The following is a 15,216-nucleotide window of genomic DNA, read 5'->3' on the forward strand; positions in this document are numbered from 1 at the left end:
GATCTCGGCCCCTGCCGTGACATTCCAGTGGGGAAATATTTCTTTGGTTTCCACCTGTATACCCTGCCCTTCGGCAGGGGTATTCCCAGGGTGGCGAAAACGTTCTGCCGTTGCTGCCGCTCGCCTTGGGACGGTCCCATTGCATGTCCTTTGCCCTCCTGGCTCCGCCTCCGATTCTTTCCCCTTGGGCTGCACGTGGATCTCCCGTAGCCGGCCAGGGACTTTGGGTGCCGGAGCCACTTGGCTTTGTGCTGAGGGAGGCCGCCCTTTCCGCCGCCGCCTGCCGAGTTGAAAGAGCGCCTTGGCACGGAACAGCCTTTCCGGCCCTCTTTGCAGGGAGCCGTCGCTTTGTGACTCCTTGCAGTTGGGACTTGGCAAGTGTGTCTCAAAGCTACAACAACAGGAAGAAGCCGGCCAGAGAGAGAGAGAGAGAGAGAGAGCGACGGCTGCCGCCCTTGAAACGTTTTAAGACCTTGAAGACTGTTCCTGATTCCTCTCCGCATTTACCTGTCCCCTTGTGCTGGTTGTTGTTTGGTTTTCTGTCTTGTTCTTTTCAATATTTGTGTTGTACCCTTTTAACTGTTCGTAATCTACCCGGAGAATGCCTGCTGGTAGGCAGGTTGAAAATATAATGAGGGGACAACCCTACGCATGTCTAGAGAGGGGGGGGAAGTCCTACAAGTCCCAGCGACACCCCCCACCCACCCCCAGCCAGCATAGTTGGTTAAGGAATGCTGTGGGTTTCAGGGCTTTTCTCTCCCTCTGAATATGCATAGGGTTGCGCCCCAAATAAGCCAGATGTGCCCGTTACGAAGTCTTAGCCGCTGAATTGAGACCAGGGTTAGAGACATGGGTTCAAATCCCTGCTTGGCTGCTTACCTCCTTGCTAGGACTCAGAACAGGGTAACTGAAGGTGTGGGCGAAACTCACAATGGACTCCAGTGAGTTTGATTTCTGTGAATCTGACCCACGGATTCCGAGTCGCGCAGACGCCGTGCCACGTCTGTTCCCAGCAGCTCAGGAGTCAAAGATGCTTTTCCCGCAGGCGACTTGGGGAATCGAACCCAGGGGGAAGCAGCTGCCGCCCCACTGCGCTGCTCCGCCCCCCTGGCCGCCACTTCACTGCACCAACAGCACCACCTGCCCTTCCTTTCTTCTGCCTGAAGTTACGATGCATTCAGGGGCCTCTTCTTTTGTTCCAGTGAACATGACCTGGGAGAGGACATTTACGACTGTGTCCCGTGTGAAGATGAAGGGGACGACATCTACGAGGACATCATTAAGGTGGAGGTCCAGCAGCCCATGGTGAGAGAAAGCGGGGGCTGGGGAAGGGGAGAAGGGCCTGAGAGGTGGTGGCCCCCTTAGCTCTTCTTTCAGAAGACCTCAGTGGAAGGTGGTGGTGGTGGAAGTCACTTGAAGACAGGGGTGCAGACTCTCAGAATCCGGTGGCCCAGTCCTACCTACTGGGGTTCCCCAAGAGGCCACTCCTCCTTGCCTTGGCTCTGCCCCCTTTCCCACAATCACTGACCATTGGGTGGTTTCCCAGTGTTTGTGCGTTTTACCCTATTCTGGAAGGTGCTGATGCCTCCCCTGAGGCTCAGCGACTGGCAGTAAGAGCTCTGAGCCCAGCTAGGCTGGTCTTTTGGCCCCGCCCCTTTTGCTTTTGGCCCCCGCCCCTTTTCCTTTGGCCCCGCCTACCACTGGAATGTGGCCCCCGAGAGCTTCTCCGGAATGGAATCCGGCCCTCAGCGTGAAAAAGGTTCTGCGCGCCCACTGTGGGGGATCCGACACCACCAAGAGTTTGTGATGGCAGCCTTTGAACCCGGGGCCTGTTCAGATGAAACGTGAGGGGAGGTCAGGAGCAGGTCTTGGGCTCAGGAGGCTCCACCCCACACCCACCCCACACCCAACACGGTACCCCAGCCGGGACACTCTGTCTTCAGGGAGGAAACAGCCCCTTGGGGGGGGGGGCAGAGATATACAGAGAGAGAGAGAGAGAGAGAGGGAGAGAAATTTGGGAGGAAAGTGTAAAAATAGCAACCAGATGACAAACCTCCTCCACTCCCCGGGACTTCTCACATCGCCTTTCTCTCGGCAGAGAAAGTGGGGAGACGGACGGACGGACGGGGGGACGGACCGGGCTGCTCAATTAGCACAGCTGCGCGTCTGCTTCCAGGAGTATTTTTAGATTCCGGCACGTGCTGACAGGCTGTTGCAGTGCAGGGCTGCTGCTCCTCTCCCCGGAGGGGGGGAGGGCTTTGATTCCCCCCCCCCACTCTTTCTCTCTCTCTCTTTTTTTCAGCTGGGTGTTAAAGTCAGGGGCTGCCTGGGGCTTGGAAGTGTGAAAGCGCTGTGGAGTAGCGCAGAGATGGAATCAGTCGATCCGTCAGTTGACAAGGGTGCTTTGGGGCCGGAGGGGCCGGAGGCCTCGGGTGCGGGAACCAGGTTGTGCTCCCGGAAGGGCAGCCGGGGGAAGCACAAGCTGCTGTGGCCCAGAGGCGCCTCCCTGCCCCTCACGCGCACGTCGCTGTGGGTGACCTGGCCGGTGGTAGGAAAGCGGGCAAAGGGAATTGTGGCCGGTCGGTCTCATGCTGCCGTGGTCTGGAACCTGCCACAGAGAATCAAAGCTCGCATTTTTAAAAAGAACGCGTTTCTAGCTCTCAGGGCTTCAGAGGTGAGCTTGAGAAATGATAGGAGAAGAGCCTAGAGAAAGAAGAGCCATCTCGTCAGGGATGCTGTAGCTACACCCTGCAGTGCAGGGCCTGCATGGAGCAGGGGGTTGGACTAGGTGATCTCCAGGGTCACTTCTGTGATTCTGCGATCGGCCATTTCGGCTGGGAAAGACGGGCGGTGCAGTCCAGCACATCCGGGGGGTGCCACGTTGGAGATGGCTTCCCCAGCGAAGGCAGCTTGACAAGGTGGTTGCCCATGAGGGCGCATTTTAGGCCGAGGAGCCTCCAGCGGAGCGTGGCCATCCCTTCTCTGCTTCCGTTCCGCCTTCTGCCTGCGATGTTTGTACCCCCCAGTGGCTCCTGTAGGTTCTCATTAGTGTCTCTGGGCTGTGAACCTCAGCTGACAAGATGCGTAACTCGGAGAGGAGCCCAGGAGTCCACCGGTCAATTCGCTTCCTCCGGCTAAACTGGGCAAGGAGGGGGAGCCGCCGGGCGTGGGTTCAGGAGAGGGGCGAGGCGCGGCGCAGGTCTGCCCGGACTCGGAACTGGACCTTAGGCGCGGCGTTGAGGGGCCTTCCGAGGCGTTCGCACCAGCGCGTTCTGCTCGGGTCCCGTTGCTGGCGGGAGGCACGTCGTGACTCCTGTTCCCAGCGCTGGCTGCTTCAAAACCTCCAGCAGAGGAGGCGCAAGAACGTCGCAGGCTTCTTCCACTCAGCTCATGGTTCTCAGTAAAGTGACATTTACTTTTGAGTCTTCCAGGAGGCAGCTGCCAGGTGCCGGTCCCTGCCGGCAAGGAAGCAGCGGTCCTTCTGCCCAGCCAATTTCTCCTCATGCTTCCAGCCAGCGAGGAATACGGGCCGCATTGATCCATTTCTGTGGGCTTGGTTTGGGCTGCCCCTCGGTACATCTGTCCAAGCACAGCGCCGTGGTGAAATGTCACTCTTTGGATTTATTTACTGTATTTCTTGGCCACCTTTCAGGCCAGGAGCCCTGCCAAGGTAGCTTCTAACAATAAAATCCATACAATAAAACTGATGCAGTGCAAAAAAGAGCAAACCTTCCAAAATCCAAACAACAAACACCAGCATCAGACAAAACCAACCCTTCAATTACAGCTACAGACCAGAACTTTTTTTCTTTTACCCAGAGGGTCTGATTTTGCCCACAGGCCTGAGTCCCAACGCCCCTGGTTTGGAATCCTTTTCTTCAGGGACAAACAGTCTGCCCCTCCCCTCCCCTCCCCCTCCCCCCCCCCCGATACACCCTGACACTGATCACGAAGGGACTCTGACCCCCTTGTTTTGCCCCATGGGTGAATCTGGCCACTTACGCAGCCTGTTAGGTGCAATTTGACAGGTAAGCTGCACACCTGGCACAGGCCAGCGATGGGGGGGGGGGCATGGGCTGAAAGGGGCGGGCTCCTCTCCAGTTGGTACAGCTGCAGGGTCTGTTTCAGGGATGATGAAGCAGGGGGGCCCTCCTCATCCTCATCGTCCTCAGGATCAGTGCAATTCCCTTTCATTATTTTAAAAGCCTCTTAAACTTCGTTTGGCGAATGCATTTTTGTTTTCAAAGTGGGCAGTTTATGATGCAAAATATATAACTGCACTTTATTTTGCTTGTGATTTCTGCATGCTTCAGATCAGGTACATGCAGGTAAGTGTCCGGCTGTGCGTGAAAAGGATGTTTGCTTTTCTGGGCCTTTGGCCCAACCCAGGATCAGGGGTGGGGGCTAGAAAACGCTCAGCCCAGGGCCTCCAGGCCTCATTCTGTTCCTTGCCCACATCTGGTTGGATGCAACCTGACACGTCTAAAGTCTCCACTGGGCTTGCACCTGAGAAGACCACAGCCATGGAATGTGCCCATGCACCCTGAGTGTTTGGGTGAGCAATGTGCTCTCAAGGGACATCCATGTGCGTCCTCTGGCGGGCATGAGGCCTTCCATCTTAGAGCACTTGGTCCCCTTCCAGCCTTGCTGCCTTCCAGACGTTGTCTACAAACTGATTCCATGCAACATCTGCTCACCTGTCTCCTCTTCAGTGATGTGCAGAACTGCTTAGGTGCCCCACGCTCACATGAACACACATAGGGAATCGCTGTGGGAAGGCAACGTAGAACCACAGCGGGCAGGAACATTCATCGCCGGCCACAGTTGGGCGGTGGCGTGGACTGTAACTGCTCTGCCTCCTTTGTCCACCTGAGGAATCCACAGCTCCTTGCCCCAATTAGCCTGCTAGTCCATCAGCCCCCCTCAGGCCGCTCTGAGCTCTGCAGGGGAGAAACAGAGTCACAAGCGCCCTGTGTGCCTCCCCTCTTTGAATAGGCTGGTGGGTCCCTACTTCCTCAGTCAATTGGTCAAATTGGTAGCCCCCTCCTAGGGCTGCAATGAGTTGTTGTTGTTAAGGCCCAGCTCATGCAGAAGATCAGCCAGAGATCTTCTGGTGCAACTTGGAGTTTGGCCCTAAGAGACGGAGCTGTGAATCAGGAGGAGATTTTATGAGCCCCGTCCCAGTGCCAAGGAGCCCTCAAGCAGCGGAACAGGCTCTGCTTTGAGAGGCAGTGGAAGTATTTAAGCAGAGGCCGGTTGGCCAACCTCTCAGGGACGCTGTAGCTGCAGGGTCCCTGCACTGAGAAAGGGATTAGACTAGATGACCTCTGGGGTCCCTTGCCACACAATGCTTCTGGGAAACCGGTGACGGCTGAAAAGTAACTTTGGCAGCCAGGCCTGCTGCCAGTCTTGTGACCGTGAGCCAACTTAAGGCCAGTGAGTTTGCTTAGTGGCTGTTGGAACATGGATCCACAGATCTAAGTGGGGCCCAGAGGGATGCTCTGGATCACACACGCACCAAGGTCACTGAGCTGGATTGGCCCAGGACCTAAACAAATGTAGCGTTAAGGACTAAAATGGCAAGGTCCACCTTTAAAGCAGAATTCCGGCTGTTTGGACACCAAACATCTTGCTGGTCTGCCCTGGGAGGGCATTTGCAGACCAGGGGAGGAAAAGGGCCGTAGCGCAGGGATGGAGCCCCCCTCCCCCTTGCAGGCAGGAGGTCCCTGGCAGCATCTCCAGGTAGGGCTGGAAGAACTCCTGTCTGAGACCCTGGAGAGCCATTGCGGCCGCCAGCCAGAAGCGGTCAGGATACCGGGCTGGATGGACCCAGGGCCTGTTAGGCGCTCCTGTATGGCAGATCATTAATTCCTGACCTGTTCCAACCAGACAGTGTAGACGTTTAAGATGCCAATGGTGTGTTTTTATTTCCTCTAGAAAATGGGCATGACAGAAGATGACAAAAGGAACTGCTGCTTGCTAGAAATCCAGGAAACGGAAGCCAAGTACTACAAGACGCTTGAAGAGATAGAAAAGGTGAGGGCGGGGCCTGCGGAGCGCCACGGGGCTGCTGTTCCTGCTACTCCGCTCTTGCCATCGATGTGCGTAGGGTGGGGTCTCTGCCCCAAGGAGATGCCAATCCAAAGATTGACAAGGGCAGAGAAGCGATGGAGGGGAGAGGGAAGGCTTCTGGGGTGTGTGTGAAGGGAAGCGAACGGAGTGGCACAGGTGAGATTTAAGGCCGGTGCGTTGCCAGCGGTTTCTGGGAGCCTTGTGGCAGTTTGACCGTGGCCGCCTACTGATCCGTGATCGGGAGCCTCTCAGTCCTGCGGATCCCCATTTGCCAAAGTCTGTGCCTGATTTCCCACGGCCCCCACGCCTCTCTCCGGAGGTCAATGTAAACCCCTGCGTTTGGGTAGGGAGACTCAGATACCTCAGTGCAGAATGGGTTATGCTTGGCATGGCAAGGAGGAGACGGGGAAAAGGACCCCGGGGGTTTTAGTCAACTGCAAGTTCAGCCTGAGTCAGCAGCCTGATGCGGAGGCCAGCTACGGCTGATGCGCTTCTGCCGAAAGGGAGCGTCCGGATCGCCGGACGGAAAGGGCCTGCGTCACTCCTCTTTTGCCGCCCCTCACCTGCAGCCCTGTGTCCAGCGCTGGGCCCCGCGGTTTCAGGAGGAAGTCCGCAGGCTGGGGGCATGTCCAGAGGAGGGCAGCAGTGGAGGTTGGGGGGCTGGAGGCCGCGTCTTAGAAGAAGGAGAGGGTCCGGGTCCTTTTTCGGAAGCCCCTCTGCAGCGTCGTCACAGGAAGCCAAATCCCGCTTCCCACCCCGATCCACGGGCAGCTCCTTAGACAGCTCCTGATCCTCCCCGCGTGCCAGGAGCGCCGCCGTCCCCACTAGCCCCCGCCCCTTCTCGCCGTTCGTTCGACGGCCTTCGCATGATAAGCAAAGGGAAGCCGTTCATCCTGGGATTCTCGCCAGCACCAGCTTGTCATGGAGACTAATTGGATTAAAAGGGACATTTTGCTGAACGCGTTCGTGGCTTTTAATTGGTTTTGATGAATTATGTCTCGGGTTTTGCTCCGGGAAAAGAAAAAAAAGGCGAAGACATCAGCGCTATCATCGTGCAGAGCCAAGCGCTGCGGACCGGTGATTACTTTTCCCTTTGGTGATCAGCAATTGAGCAGAAGCGACAATGTTAAGGAAATCCACCCGAGTTATCACTTGCTCTTTTTTTTATTGCTTTGCAAAGAAAAAGAAAGCATGAATGGATGAGACAAATGGATGGACAGGGAGGTTTCATGGACTGAATATTTAGTCTACGGGGCAACGAAGGTCCGCGAATGAAACCCTCCTGCCGCCTCGAGAGGTTCGGTCTCCTTCGCCACCGCTTCAGCCAGGAACTCCCTCCCGGAAGACCTCAATGGGGGCTGCCTCTCTGTGCCGTCGGGCTCGCCTCAGCACCCGCCTTGGGCACAAGGGCCCGGATCCTCAGAACGCGTCTGGAACAGCAACGCAGGCGGAGGAGCTCTAGCCAGCGACCTTTGCTCACGGCTTACGCTTTTGCCCCGTCCCCTGACTCCCCCACTGCTGCTGGAATGCAGGTTGTAGGCTCCTCAGGGCATGACTCTCTCTCTCTCTTTCTGTGCCTGTGTTTCTTGATATAACCCTGATATATCTTGAGAGCCAGTGTGGCGTGATGGCGAGAGTGTCAGACTGTGAGTCAGGAGATCTGGGTTCTAGTCCTCACTCGGCCATGGAAGCCCACTGGGTGATTCTGGGCCAGTCCCTGACTCTCAGCGTCACCTCCCTCACAGGGTTGTTGTTGTGAGGATCAAAACAGAAAGGAGGAGGAAGAGGAGGACCATGGAAGCCACCTTGGGTTACTTGCACAAGTGAGATAGGCAGGATTTAATGTAACGAATAAACAAAATAAAAGGGACATCCCTTGCCTTGCTCCCTGATTGTAAGCTCCTTGGGGCAAGAATGGCTGGTCTGTCTCTGCCAATGCTCCTTGGTACAGCACCACCATCAAACCCCCCCCTCCACACACACCATTTACTGCCAGTCCAGGACCTCTAGAAGCAAGTCAATGCAATATTCATTTAATTGTGGACGATGTTGTGTAGCAAGTGCCTGAAAATAGGCAGGTATCGGCTGTTAGATAGGAAACACCGCTGGATGTCAAATAGGGATGTCAGACAACATTTCAGGGAATATTACAGGGGGCAGTTTGGGGTGTGGGTGTCGGGGGGGGGGGCATGTTCCAGCCCTAATTCCCGCCTGGCCTTCTGCACCGTTGGCCAGTTTTTCCCATGGAAGGAAGGGTCCAAACATTCCCGGCCGTGTCCTGATGCGGGACCGCCCAGGGTAGCCGCACCGGGCGCATTCTCTCCACTGGCTCATCCAGCTTTAATCCGTGACGGAGCGTGTTGTTCTGGAAGCCGGAAGGGGCGCGACGCGTGTCCCTGGTTCCTCATGTGTTCCTGCTTTGCTTTTGCAGAATTACATGAATCCGTTGAGGCTGATACTGACGCCGCAGGACATGGAAGCGATATTTATCAACTTGGAGGTAACGCTGTTGCTTAATGCTGGCATTTGTGCTGCTGCTGCTGCTCCTGCTGCTTCTCCCCCAATTTCACGAACGTGGGATTCAGGTCCAGTCCCACCGCGTCTCTAGATCACGGGAAGCCCAAGGGCACAGAGCAGCCCGAGGGCCAGATTCCAGTGGTGGGTGTCGCCATAGGCAAAGGGGGTGGGCACAAAATGGCGGCCTATTCTGGCTTGAGGCTCTTTGTCCCAGTGGTTCAAACCGATACGACCCCCTTCCTGAAGTGGCAAAAATGGAATAAGCCCACATGAAATGCAGCCGTTGTGAAGCGGTGCGAGGCCACTGGGACTCCAAACCGTCTGCCCAGGGACACTTTCCTTGCTGCCTGCTGGAGCTCCCGGACCCTCCTGATTTGTATCGTAATTAAGATTTTTAAAAATTAATTTTGGTTCTAACTGGGAGGCTGGCAGGCTGCAAAGTGAAGTGCTCCCTTCCAGCGCCGTCTTGATTTGGGCTCCAAAGACGTGGTTTTGCGTTTTGGACTTCAGTTCTTGGGCAAAAGACTTTGCTTGGGCAATGGGTGTTTTGCGTCCTGCCAACCCCATTGTGGCAGCCATTTTATGAATGGGCAAGCCCTCCCCCATGGCAGCCATTTTGTGAGAGCGCCCACAACGCTCCTTCAAAATGCCAAATATTCCCACCGGCACAAAATGGTTGGAGACCCCTTATGTCAGGCGCCAGAGTTTCACTTTTACCCTGACGGACTCATTTAAATGTGGTAGAATGAGAAGGCGATACCACCAAGCGGGGGTCATCATGCTATGAAGGCGGTTGTCTGGTCTGCAGCCGAATGGTGCTCGGCGCCAGCAACGGCTGCTCCGTTTTTGAGGTTTGATGTAGGCACAATCTTTGCACAGAATCTGTCATCGTCCGGCTTCCAAGCTGAACTGAGCTGCCACCTTTGATGCAATTTAAAGATACTTTTCACCAGAGGCTTTGCCTGTTCTCACATATAGCTATAAAGAAGTTTTTTAAAGGCAGCTTCTTCCCTCCTCTCTCTCGTACGCAAGCGCACAGCTTGGGGTTGTGCATGTCCCGATTTGCTCCCTCTGGTTTTAGGAACTCATCAAAGTGCACTTCAGCTTCCTGAGGAGCATCGATGTCTCCATGATGTCTGGCGGCGGCACCTTGGCCAAAGTGTTCCTGGAGTTCAAAGAGAGGTAAAAAGGCTGCAAGATAGCGGGGGCGGCCTGGGAGAGAGGAGGGCTCAGGGCCCCTCTTCCCTCCGGGTATTGGTGGAGCCCGGGGGCCTGGGAGCAGCGGCGCTCCGTGCGTAAACCCGGCTCAGCTGCAGCCACAGAGAAAGCCAGGAGTTAAAGGTCCGGTTTCAGGAGCGCAGAGGCTGCACTTCCTGGGAGGGGCTCAACTCCCCCCTCTGCTCCTTTCCTCTCCAGGCTCTTGATATATGGCGAGTACTGCAGCCACATGGAATATGCACAAACCACGCTGAACCACCTCATGGGCAACCGGGAAGACGTCCGGCAAAAAGTCGAGGTGACGAGTGCGGCAGAATTGGGCGGAGGCTGGCTGGCGGGAGCTGCGTGGCACATGCCGCGTCCCCCCCCCCACGTTGAATGCTCTAAGTGGCTGCGTCGTTTTTCTAAATTGGCCTTCGAGGGCCCCCACTCTCTTTGCCCCGTCTCCCGGCTGCCTGACCGGCGACGGCGCTCCAGAAATCCTGGACCCAGATACTCCCCTGCTTTTCGGCTTCATTTGGCAATCGGGCTGGAAGGTCCCAGACTCTGAAAATGGGGCTGCAATGGGTAGGAAAGCCCCGTTTTGCGACAGCGGCAACCCGTGCATTCATAGGGTCACACTAAATTGATTGCAAATCCAACCAGGGAGGGAGGGAGGGAGGGGGGAGGGGGGGAAGCTGTCCGGCCGTCACTACTCCTGACCCATCCGAAACGGATGCGCCGTTGACACTGGGCCCATCTGCAACTCCCGAGAATTGCTGAAAGGAGAAAGTTGGAAGCAGCGCTGCCTTCCTGCCGCCTTGAAAGCGCCCACCAGGCTCACTAGTGCCTGACGGTGCAGGTTGAGCCGAGGGACCGGCCTTGCTCTCCTGAGGGAGCAGGGAAGCTGCTCGTCGGATCCTGCCCTGCTCTCCGCTGCCTCTAGGCGAGCGCCAGAAAATGCCACCCCCGGCTGCGTGGCGCGTTTAAACGGTTTCAACCCTCTCTGACTGTGGCGGCTCCCAGTCAAGGTGCCCTGGAAAACGTGGTTCTGTCAAGGGGGCAGTGAGGCGTGCAGGCGTGCTGGGTGTTCAAGCACCCCAAGGCCACGGCTGACGTTACAAGACCAGAACATTGCCACGCGGGGAGACAGGGGACTCCACGGCTGGAAGGTGGCCCAAGCCTCTCCCGCCCTCCTTCTGCTTCCCTTTCAGGAATGCACGCTGAAGGTGCAAGGCGGGAAGTTCAAGTTGCAGGACCTGCTGGTGGTGCCGATGCAGCGGGTGTTGAAGTATCACCTCTTGTTAAAAGTACGTCCCTTGCACCCGGCCCTCCCGGCCCCCCTGAGCCCCCTGCTTTCTGGAGCTGCAGGGAGAGATGGCCCAGACCTGTTTACAGGGCAGGAAGTGCGAGTCCCCGGGCTCCATCGCACCGAGTGACGGAGCGCAAAGCTTTGGTCCGATGAGTCACCCTCAGCCCGGGTGTGCTCCTTGCAGCACCACAGAAATTGGGGCTGAGCCGCTCTGTGGACATCAAGAGTCTCTCTCTCTCTCTCTCTCTCTCTCTCTCTCTCTCTCTGAGATTTCTATACTGCCCAACAGCTGAAGCTCTCTGGGTGAATTCCAGCCTCTTCTCTCCCTGGGACTCGACACTCCCTGTTCCAGGAAAGAATAGATAATCCTTCCCCCCCCCCCCAATGGCCGAGCTACAGATTTACTCTTCCCCGCCCCCTCCCCTTTTTGACGTTAATAATACCATCACCGCAGCGCCTGGGTGTGACGGAGTCTTCCACAGCGCAGCGTGTGACCTTGGCTGACGCTACATGGTTTGCCACGAGAGTCAATTAATGAATGCGAAATAAGTCTGCAAATAATCTGATTATGTGTGAAATTTCTTCTGTCGGCTCTGTGTTAACCGGCGCACCAAAAACGTCCCAGCGATGACGCGGTGGCCGAGGAGACCAGCTCTCTCTTCCCCAGCAATGCATAGGGGCAGAGCACACGCACACACACACACACACACACACGCTATGGGACGGAGCGGGAGAGAGCGAGGCAAGGACTCGGTTTGCGGTGGGCCGTGGCGATGGGAAGGTCGTCCACGTTGGGCAGAATTAGGGAAGGAATCGAAAATGAAGCTGCCAAGACCATCCTGTCCTTATGCAAATCTGTGCTGCAACTACATGTGGGGTGCCATGTCCAGTTCTGGGCCTCATCTACCCCAAGCAGGCTATTGCGCTATGAAAGCATGTAAAAGAGGCAGGAGCCACACGAGTGCCATGTAGAGGTACAGATAGACCACGTGCCGCTTTCATACCGCAATAGCTTGCCTGGTGTGGCTGCTGGGAAGCAGAAGTGGGGGGGGGTGTACGGCAGTGGCACCTCTGTCTGTCCTGCTTGTGGGCTTCCTGTTGGGGCATCTGGTTGGCCTCTGTGTGGACAGAACGCGGGAGCCCTGGGCCTGAGCCAGCAGCATTGGGGCTCTTCTGGGCCTCTTCGTGCTGCTCATGCGCTGTGGCTGTCTTTCAGGAGCTCCTCAGCCATTCGTCAGATCGGCCGGAGAAGCAGCAGTTGAAGGAGGCTCTGGAGGCCATGCAGGTATAGGGGGATTCCTCGAGATGGAACCAGACGGATCCGTTCCCCCGGGGCCCTTCCTTTCAATCCAGATCGGGGGAGGGCTTTCATGTGGCCACACGTCCTTCGAGGCCTTTCGGTTCATGGCACTTAAGTCCAACTGCACCAGAGGGAAACCGACTGCCCCTCTTCCTTGCACGAGGAAGGATCCCCCGGCTGTCCTGAAAGACACTGGCCTGGGAGTCCGCTCCATTGAACTCAACAGCATTTACTTCTGAGTAGAGCTGCGTGAAACCGTCCTAACAGAGCCTGGCCCTTCCGAAGCCCGTGTCTCCCTTCAGCCCTTCCGCAGTGCAGCGGTGGGGTCCTTCGCTGTGTCCCTCCCTCCCTCCATCTGTGTCTCTTCCCCAGGACTTGGCCATGTACATCAATGAAGTCAAGCGGGACAAAGAGACGCTGAAGAAAATCAGTGAATTTCAGAGTTCGATCGAGAACTTGGTAAGGCCGGACGTGCAGCACCGCCTTCTCTCCCCTTGCAAGAGGGTATCGACGTGGCGGAGGGCAGGGGGCGCCCTGGGGGCGTTTTGCAGTGCCCGACTGCCCCCAACCTGGGGCCCTCCGGATGTGTGGGCGTACAACTCCCAACTTCCATTCTGGCTGGGGGATCCTGGGAGTTGTAGTCCAGTTAGGGATGTTTGAGAATTTCACTTTTGTTTACAAAACATGCGCTCATCCCCTGCTTGAAGCCCTGGGTATGATCCCAAGTACACCGAAAATGTCCGCAAGTTGCCGGCAGTTTGCGCTACTTTCCCTGTTTGATTTTGCACAAATTTCCCCTGCAGAGGGAATCCGCCCCACTTTAGTCTAGAGAAAGAAGATGTGCAAGTTAGGAAAGTTGAACCCTGCTCAGTTTGCTCCGTTTTCCGGTTCTCACAACCCGGCCGCCTCCCTGGCTCTGCTTTGACCCCTTCGCTTCGCCGCTTTCTCCCGCAGCCGGTGAAACTGGAGGAGTTTGGCAGGCCCAAGATTGACGGCGAACTGAAGGTCCGGTCGATCGTCAACCACACGAAGCAGGACAGGTGAGCGAGCGAGGAAACCGCAGGGGAGGGCAAAGGGGGAATGCACACACACCTCTACCAGGTGAGGCGTTAGGGTCCATAGAGCAAAAGAGCGGAGGGTTTATTCTCCATCGCCCCCCTTCCTTTAAAGAAGACACATTCTGCTCAGAGCCCGTACCTGTGTCGAAGAACGCAGGGGCCCTGATCCCACTGAGGGGGGCACGTGGAAGCCTGACGCGCAGTTTGCACGACTGGAAGACGCAAGGTGGCCCTGGGTTGCCACGTCACCTCTTGACCACGGGCAGCTTAGGCTGAGAGACAGACTGGACCAAAGTCACCCAGTGAACGTCATGGCCGAGGGGGGGCTGGAACCCGATCCCCGCCGTCCAATGCTCTAACCACTACGCCACGTTGGTGCTCAGTCACTGCAGAACTGCAGCTCCCACCCTTTCTTGGGGATGGAGAGAGGGGGGCTCATGAAGCACCTCTTTAAAGCCTGTGTGTTGGAGACGCCCTTTGAGCCTGTTCTTCTCCCCCCCCCCCCCGCCCCCGGCTTCATTTTCCGGCAGGTATCTGTTTCTGTTTGATAAAGTGGTGATTGTCTGCAAACGGAAAGGCTACAGCTACGAGCAGAAGGACATCGTTGAGCTGCTCTGCTACAAGATGACCGACGACCCCACAAACAACAAGGACATAAAGAAGGTCAGAGGCGGGGTGGGTGGGGGTGGGACGGGGGGTCCCCCCTGTAAGCCGAGGGAGAGCCCCTTCCCTCCCCTCCATTCAGAGTATAAGGCATGGATGACTGAGGAAGTGGTTCTGCACCCAACCCAGCCTGTCACACCATCAAAAATGCTTGCCTGTATTTATTTGCCCCGGTGGGGGTGGGTGAGAGTGCGGGGAGGGGAGGGGGGGGAGTGGCCGGGCCTCCCCGCACCTGGACACCCACCTGGGCGGACTGGAAATTGGGGGCCTTGTTTTTAACCCGCTGCGTCTCTCCTCCGCTCTCTCATGCTTCCCAGTTGCACGGAAAAATGGTGAGCGGCGCCTACGCCTTCGGGTTCCCTTTCCTTCCCTTGCGGCGATGCATGCGCCATCCCACTTGCGTTGAGGCAGCGCTGTAGAGTGCTTGGAGCAGTGGCATGTGGGACGGCAGCCACCCACACCAACAGCCCTCAGGGTTGGCCAGTCATGCCGTCCCCATGTGATAGGCCGGGGGGGTGGTGGTGGCGGAGGACGAGGCTGAAGGACAAGCTCCGTTTCCGAGAGGTGCGCCTCCCTTGCCGCTGGCCCGGCCTCAGCCCGTCCCTCCCTCCCGCTTCTCTCCGCAGTGGTCGTACGGCTTCTACCTCACTCACCTGCAAGGCAAGCAGGGATTCCAGTTCTTCTGCAAGACTGAAGACATGAAGAGGAAGTGGATGGAGCAGTTTGAAATGGCCATGTGAGCGAGCATCATGGGGCGGAGTTGACACTGCTGAAACCAAGTTGTTAGTCCTCATAGAAAGCCCAGACTCTCTCTCTTTCCCTCTCTCCCCTACGGTTGCATATTCATAATGATGGACAGCCTGTGCCACGGTGCCCTGAGGGTTAACTAACCCACAATGGCCAGTTGCATCATGCAACCATGGGCTGAAGCCACAGATGGCCATGACTTGTTGTGTTGTGCAGACCCGTCTGGAGAGGGTTATTCAAGGCTTCAACAACCCTCACATAACCCACAGGCTGTTCTGTCGAGCACAGTGGCTGATGTGTCTGAGCAGTGGCCCTCCCCCTCCCCAAGCCTTCAGCCCTGGACGTTTCCC

At 56.8% G+C, this 15,216-nt stretch overlaps 1 protein-coding gene across 2 annotated transcripts in view; it reads left to right on the forward strand.

The window, feature by feature from the left end:
- Positions 1-15,216, forward strand: part of VAV2 (vav guanine nucleotide exchange factor 2) — a 112,740-nt gene that overhangs the window by 80,988 nt on the left and 16,536 nt on the right. For both annotated transcript variants that reach the window (XM_063144802.1, XM_063144803.1), the window contains exons 5-15: positions 1,203-1,305; positions 5,938-6,036; positions 8,504-8,572; positions 9,671-9,771; positions 10,006-10,105; positions 11,001-11,096; positions 12,315-12,383; positions 12,771-12,857; positions 13,353-13,438; positions 13,987-14,119; positions 14,746-14,855. In XM_063144802.1, coding sequence (XP_063000872.1) covers positions 1,203-1,305; positions 5,938-6,036; positions 8,504-8,572; positions 9,671-9,771; positions 10,006-10,105; positions 11,001-11,096; positions 12,315-12,383; positions 12,771-12,857; positions 13,353-13,438; positions 13,987-14,119; positions 14,746-14,855 — 1,053 coding nt within the window. The remainder of the gene's footprint in view (positions 1-1,202; positions 1,306-5,937; positions 6,037-8,503; positions 8,573-9,670; positions 9,772-10,005; positions 10,106-11,000; positions 11,097-12,314; positions 12,384-12,770; positions 12,858-13,352; positions 13,439-13,986; positions 14,120-14,745; positions 14,856-15,216) is intronic.

The sequence above is a fragment of the Elgaria multicarinata genome, chromosome 19 (assembly GCF_023053635.1).
Source record: "Elgaria multicarinata webbii isolate HBS135686 ecotype San Diego chromosome 19, rElgMul1.1.pri, whole genome shotgun sequence".
In the NCBI taxonomy this organism is placed as follows: Eukaryota; Metazoa; Chordata; class Lepidosauria; order Squamata; family Anguidae; genus Elgaria; species Elgaria multicarinata.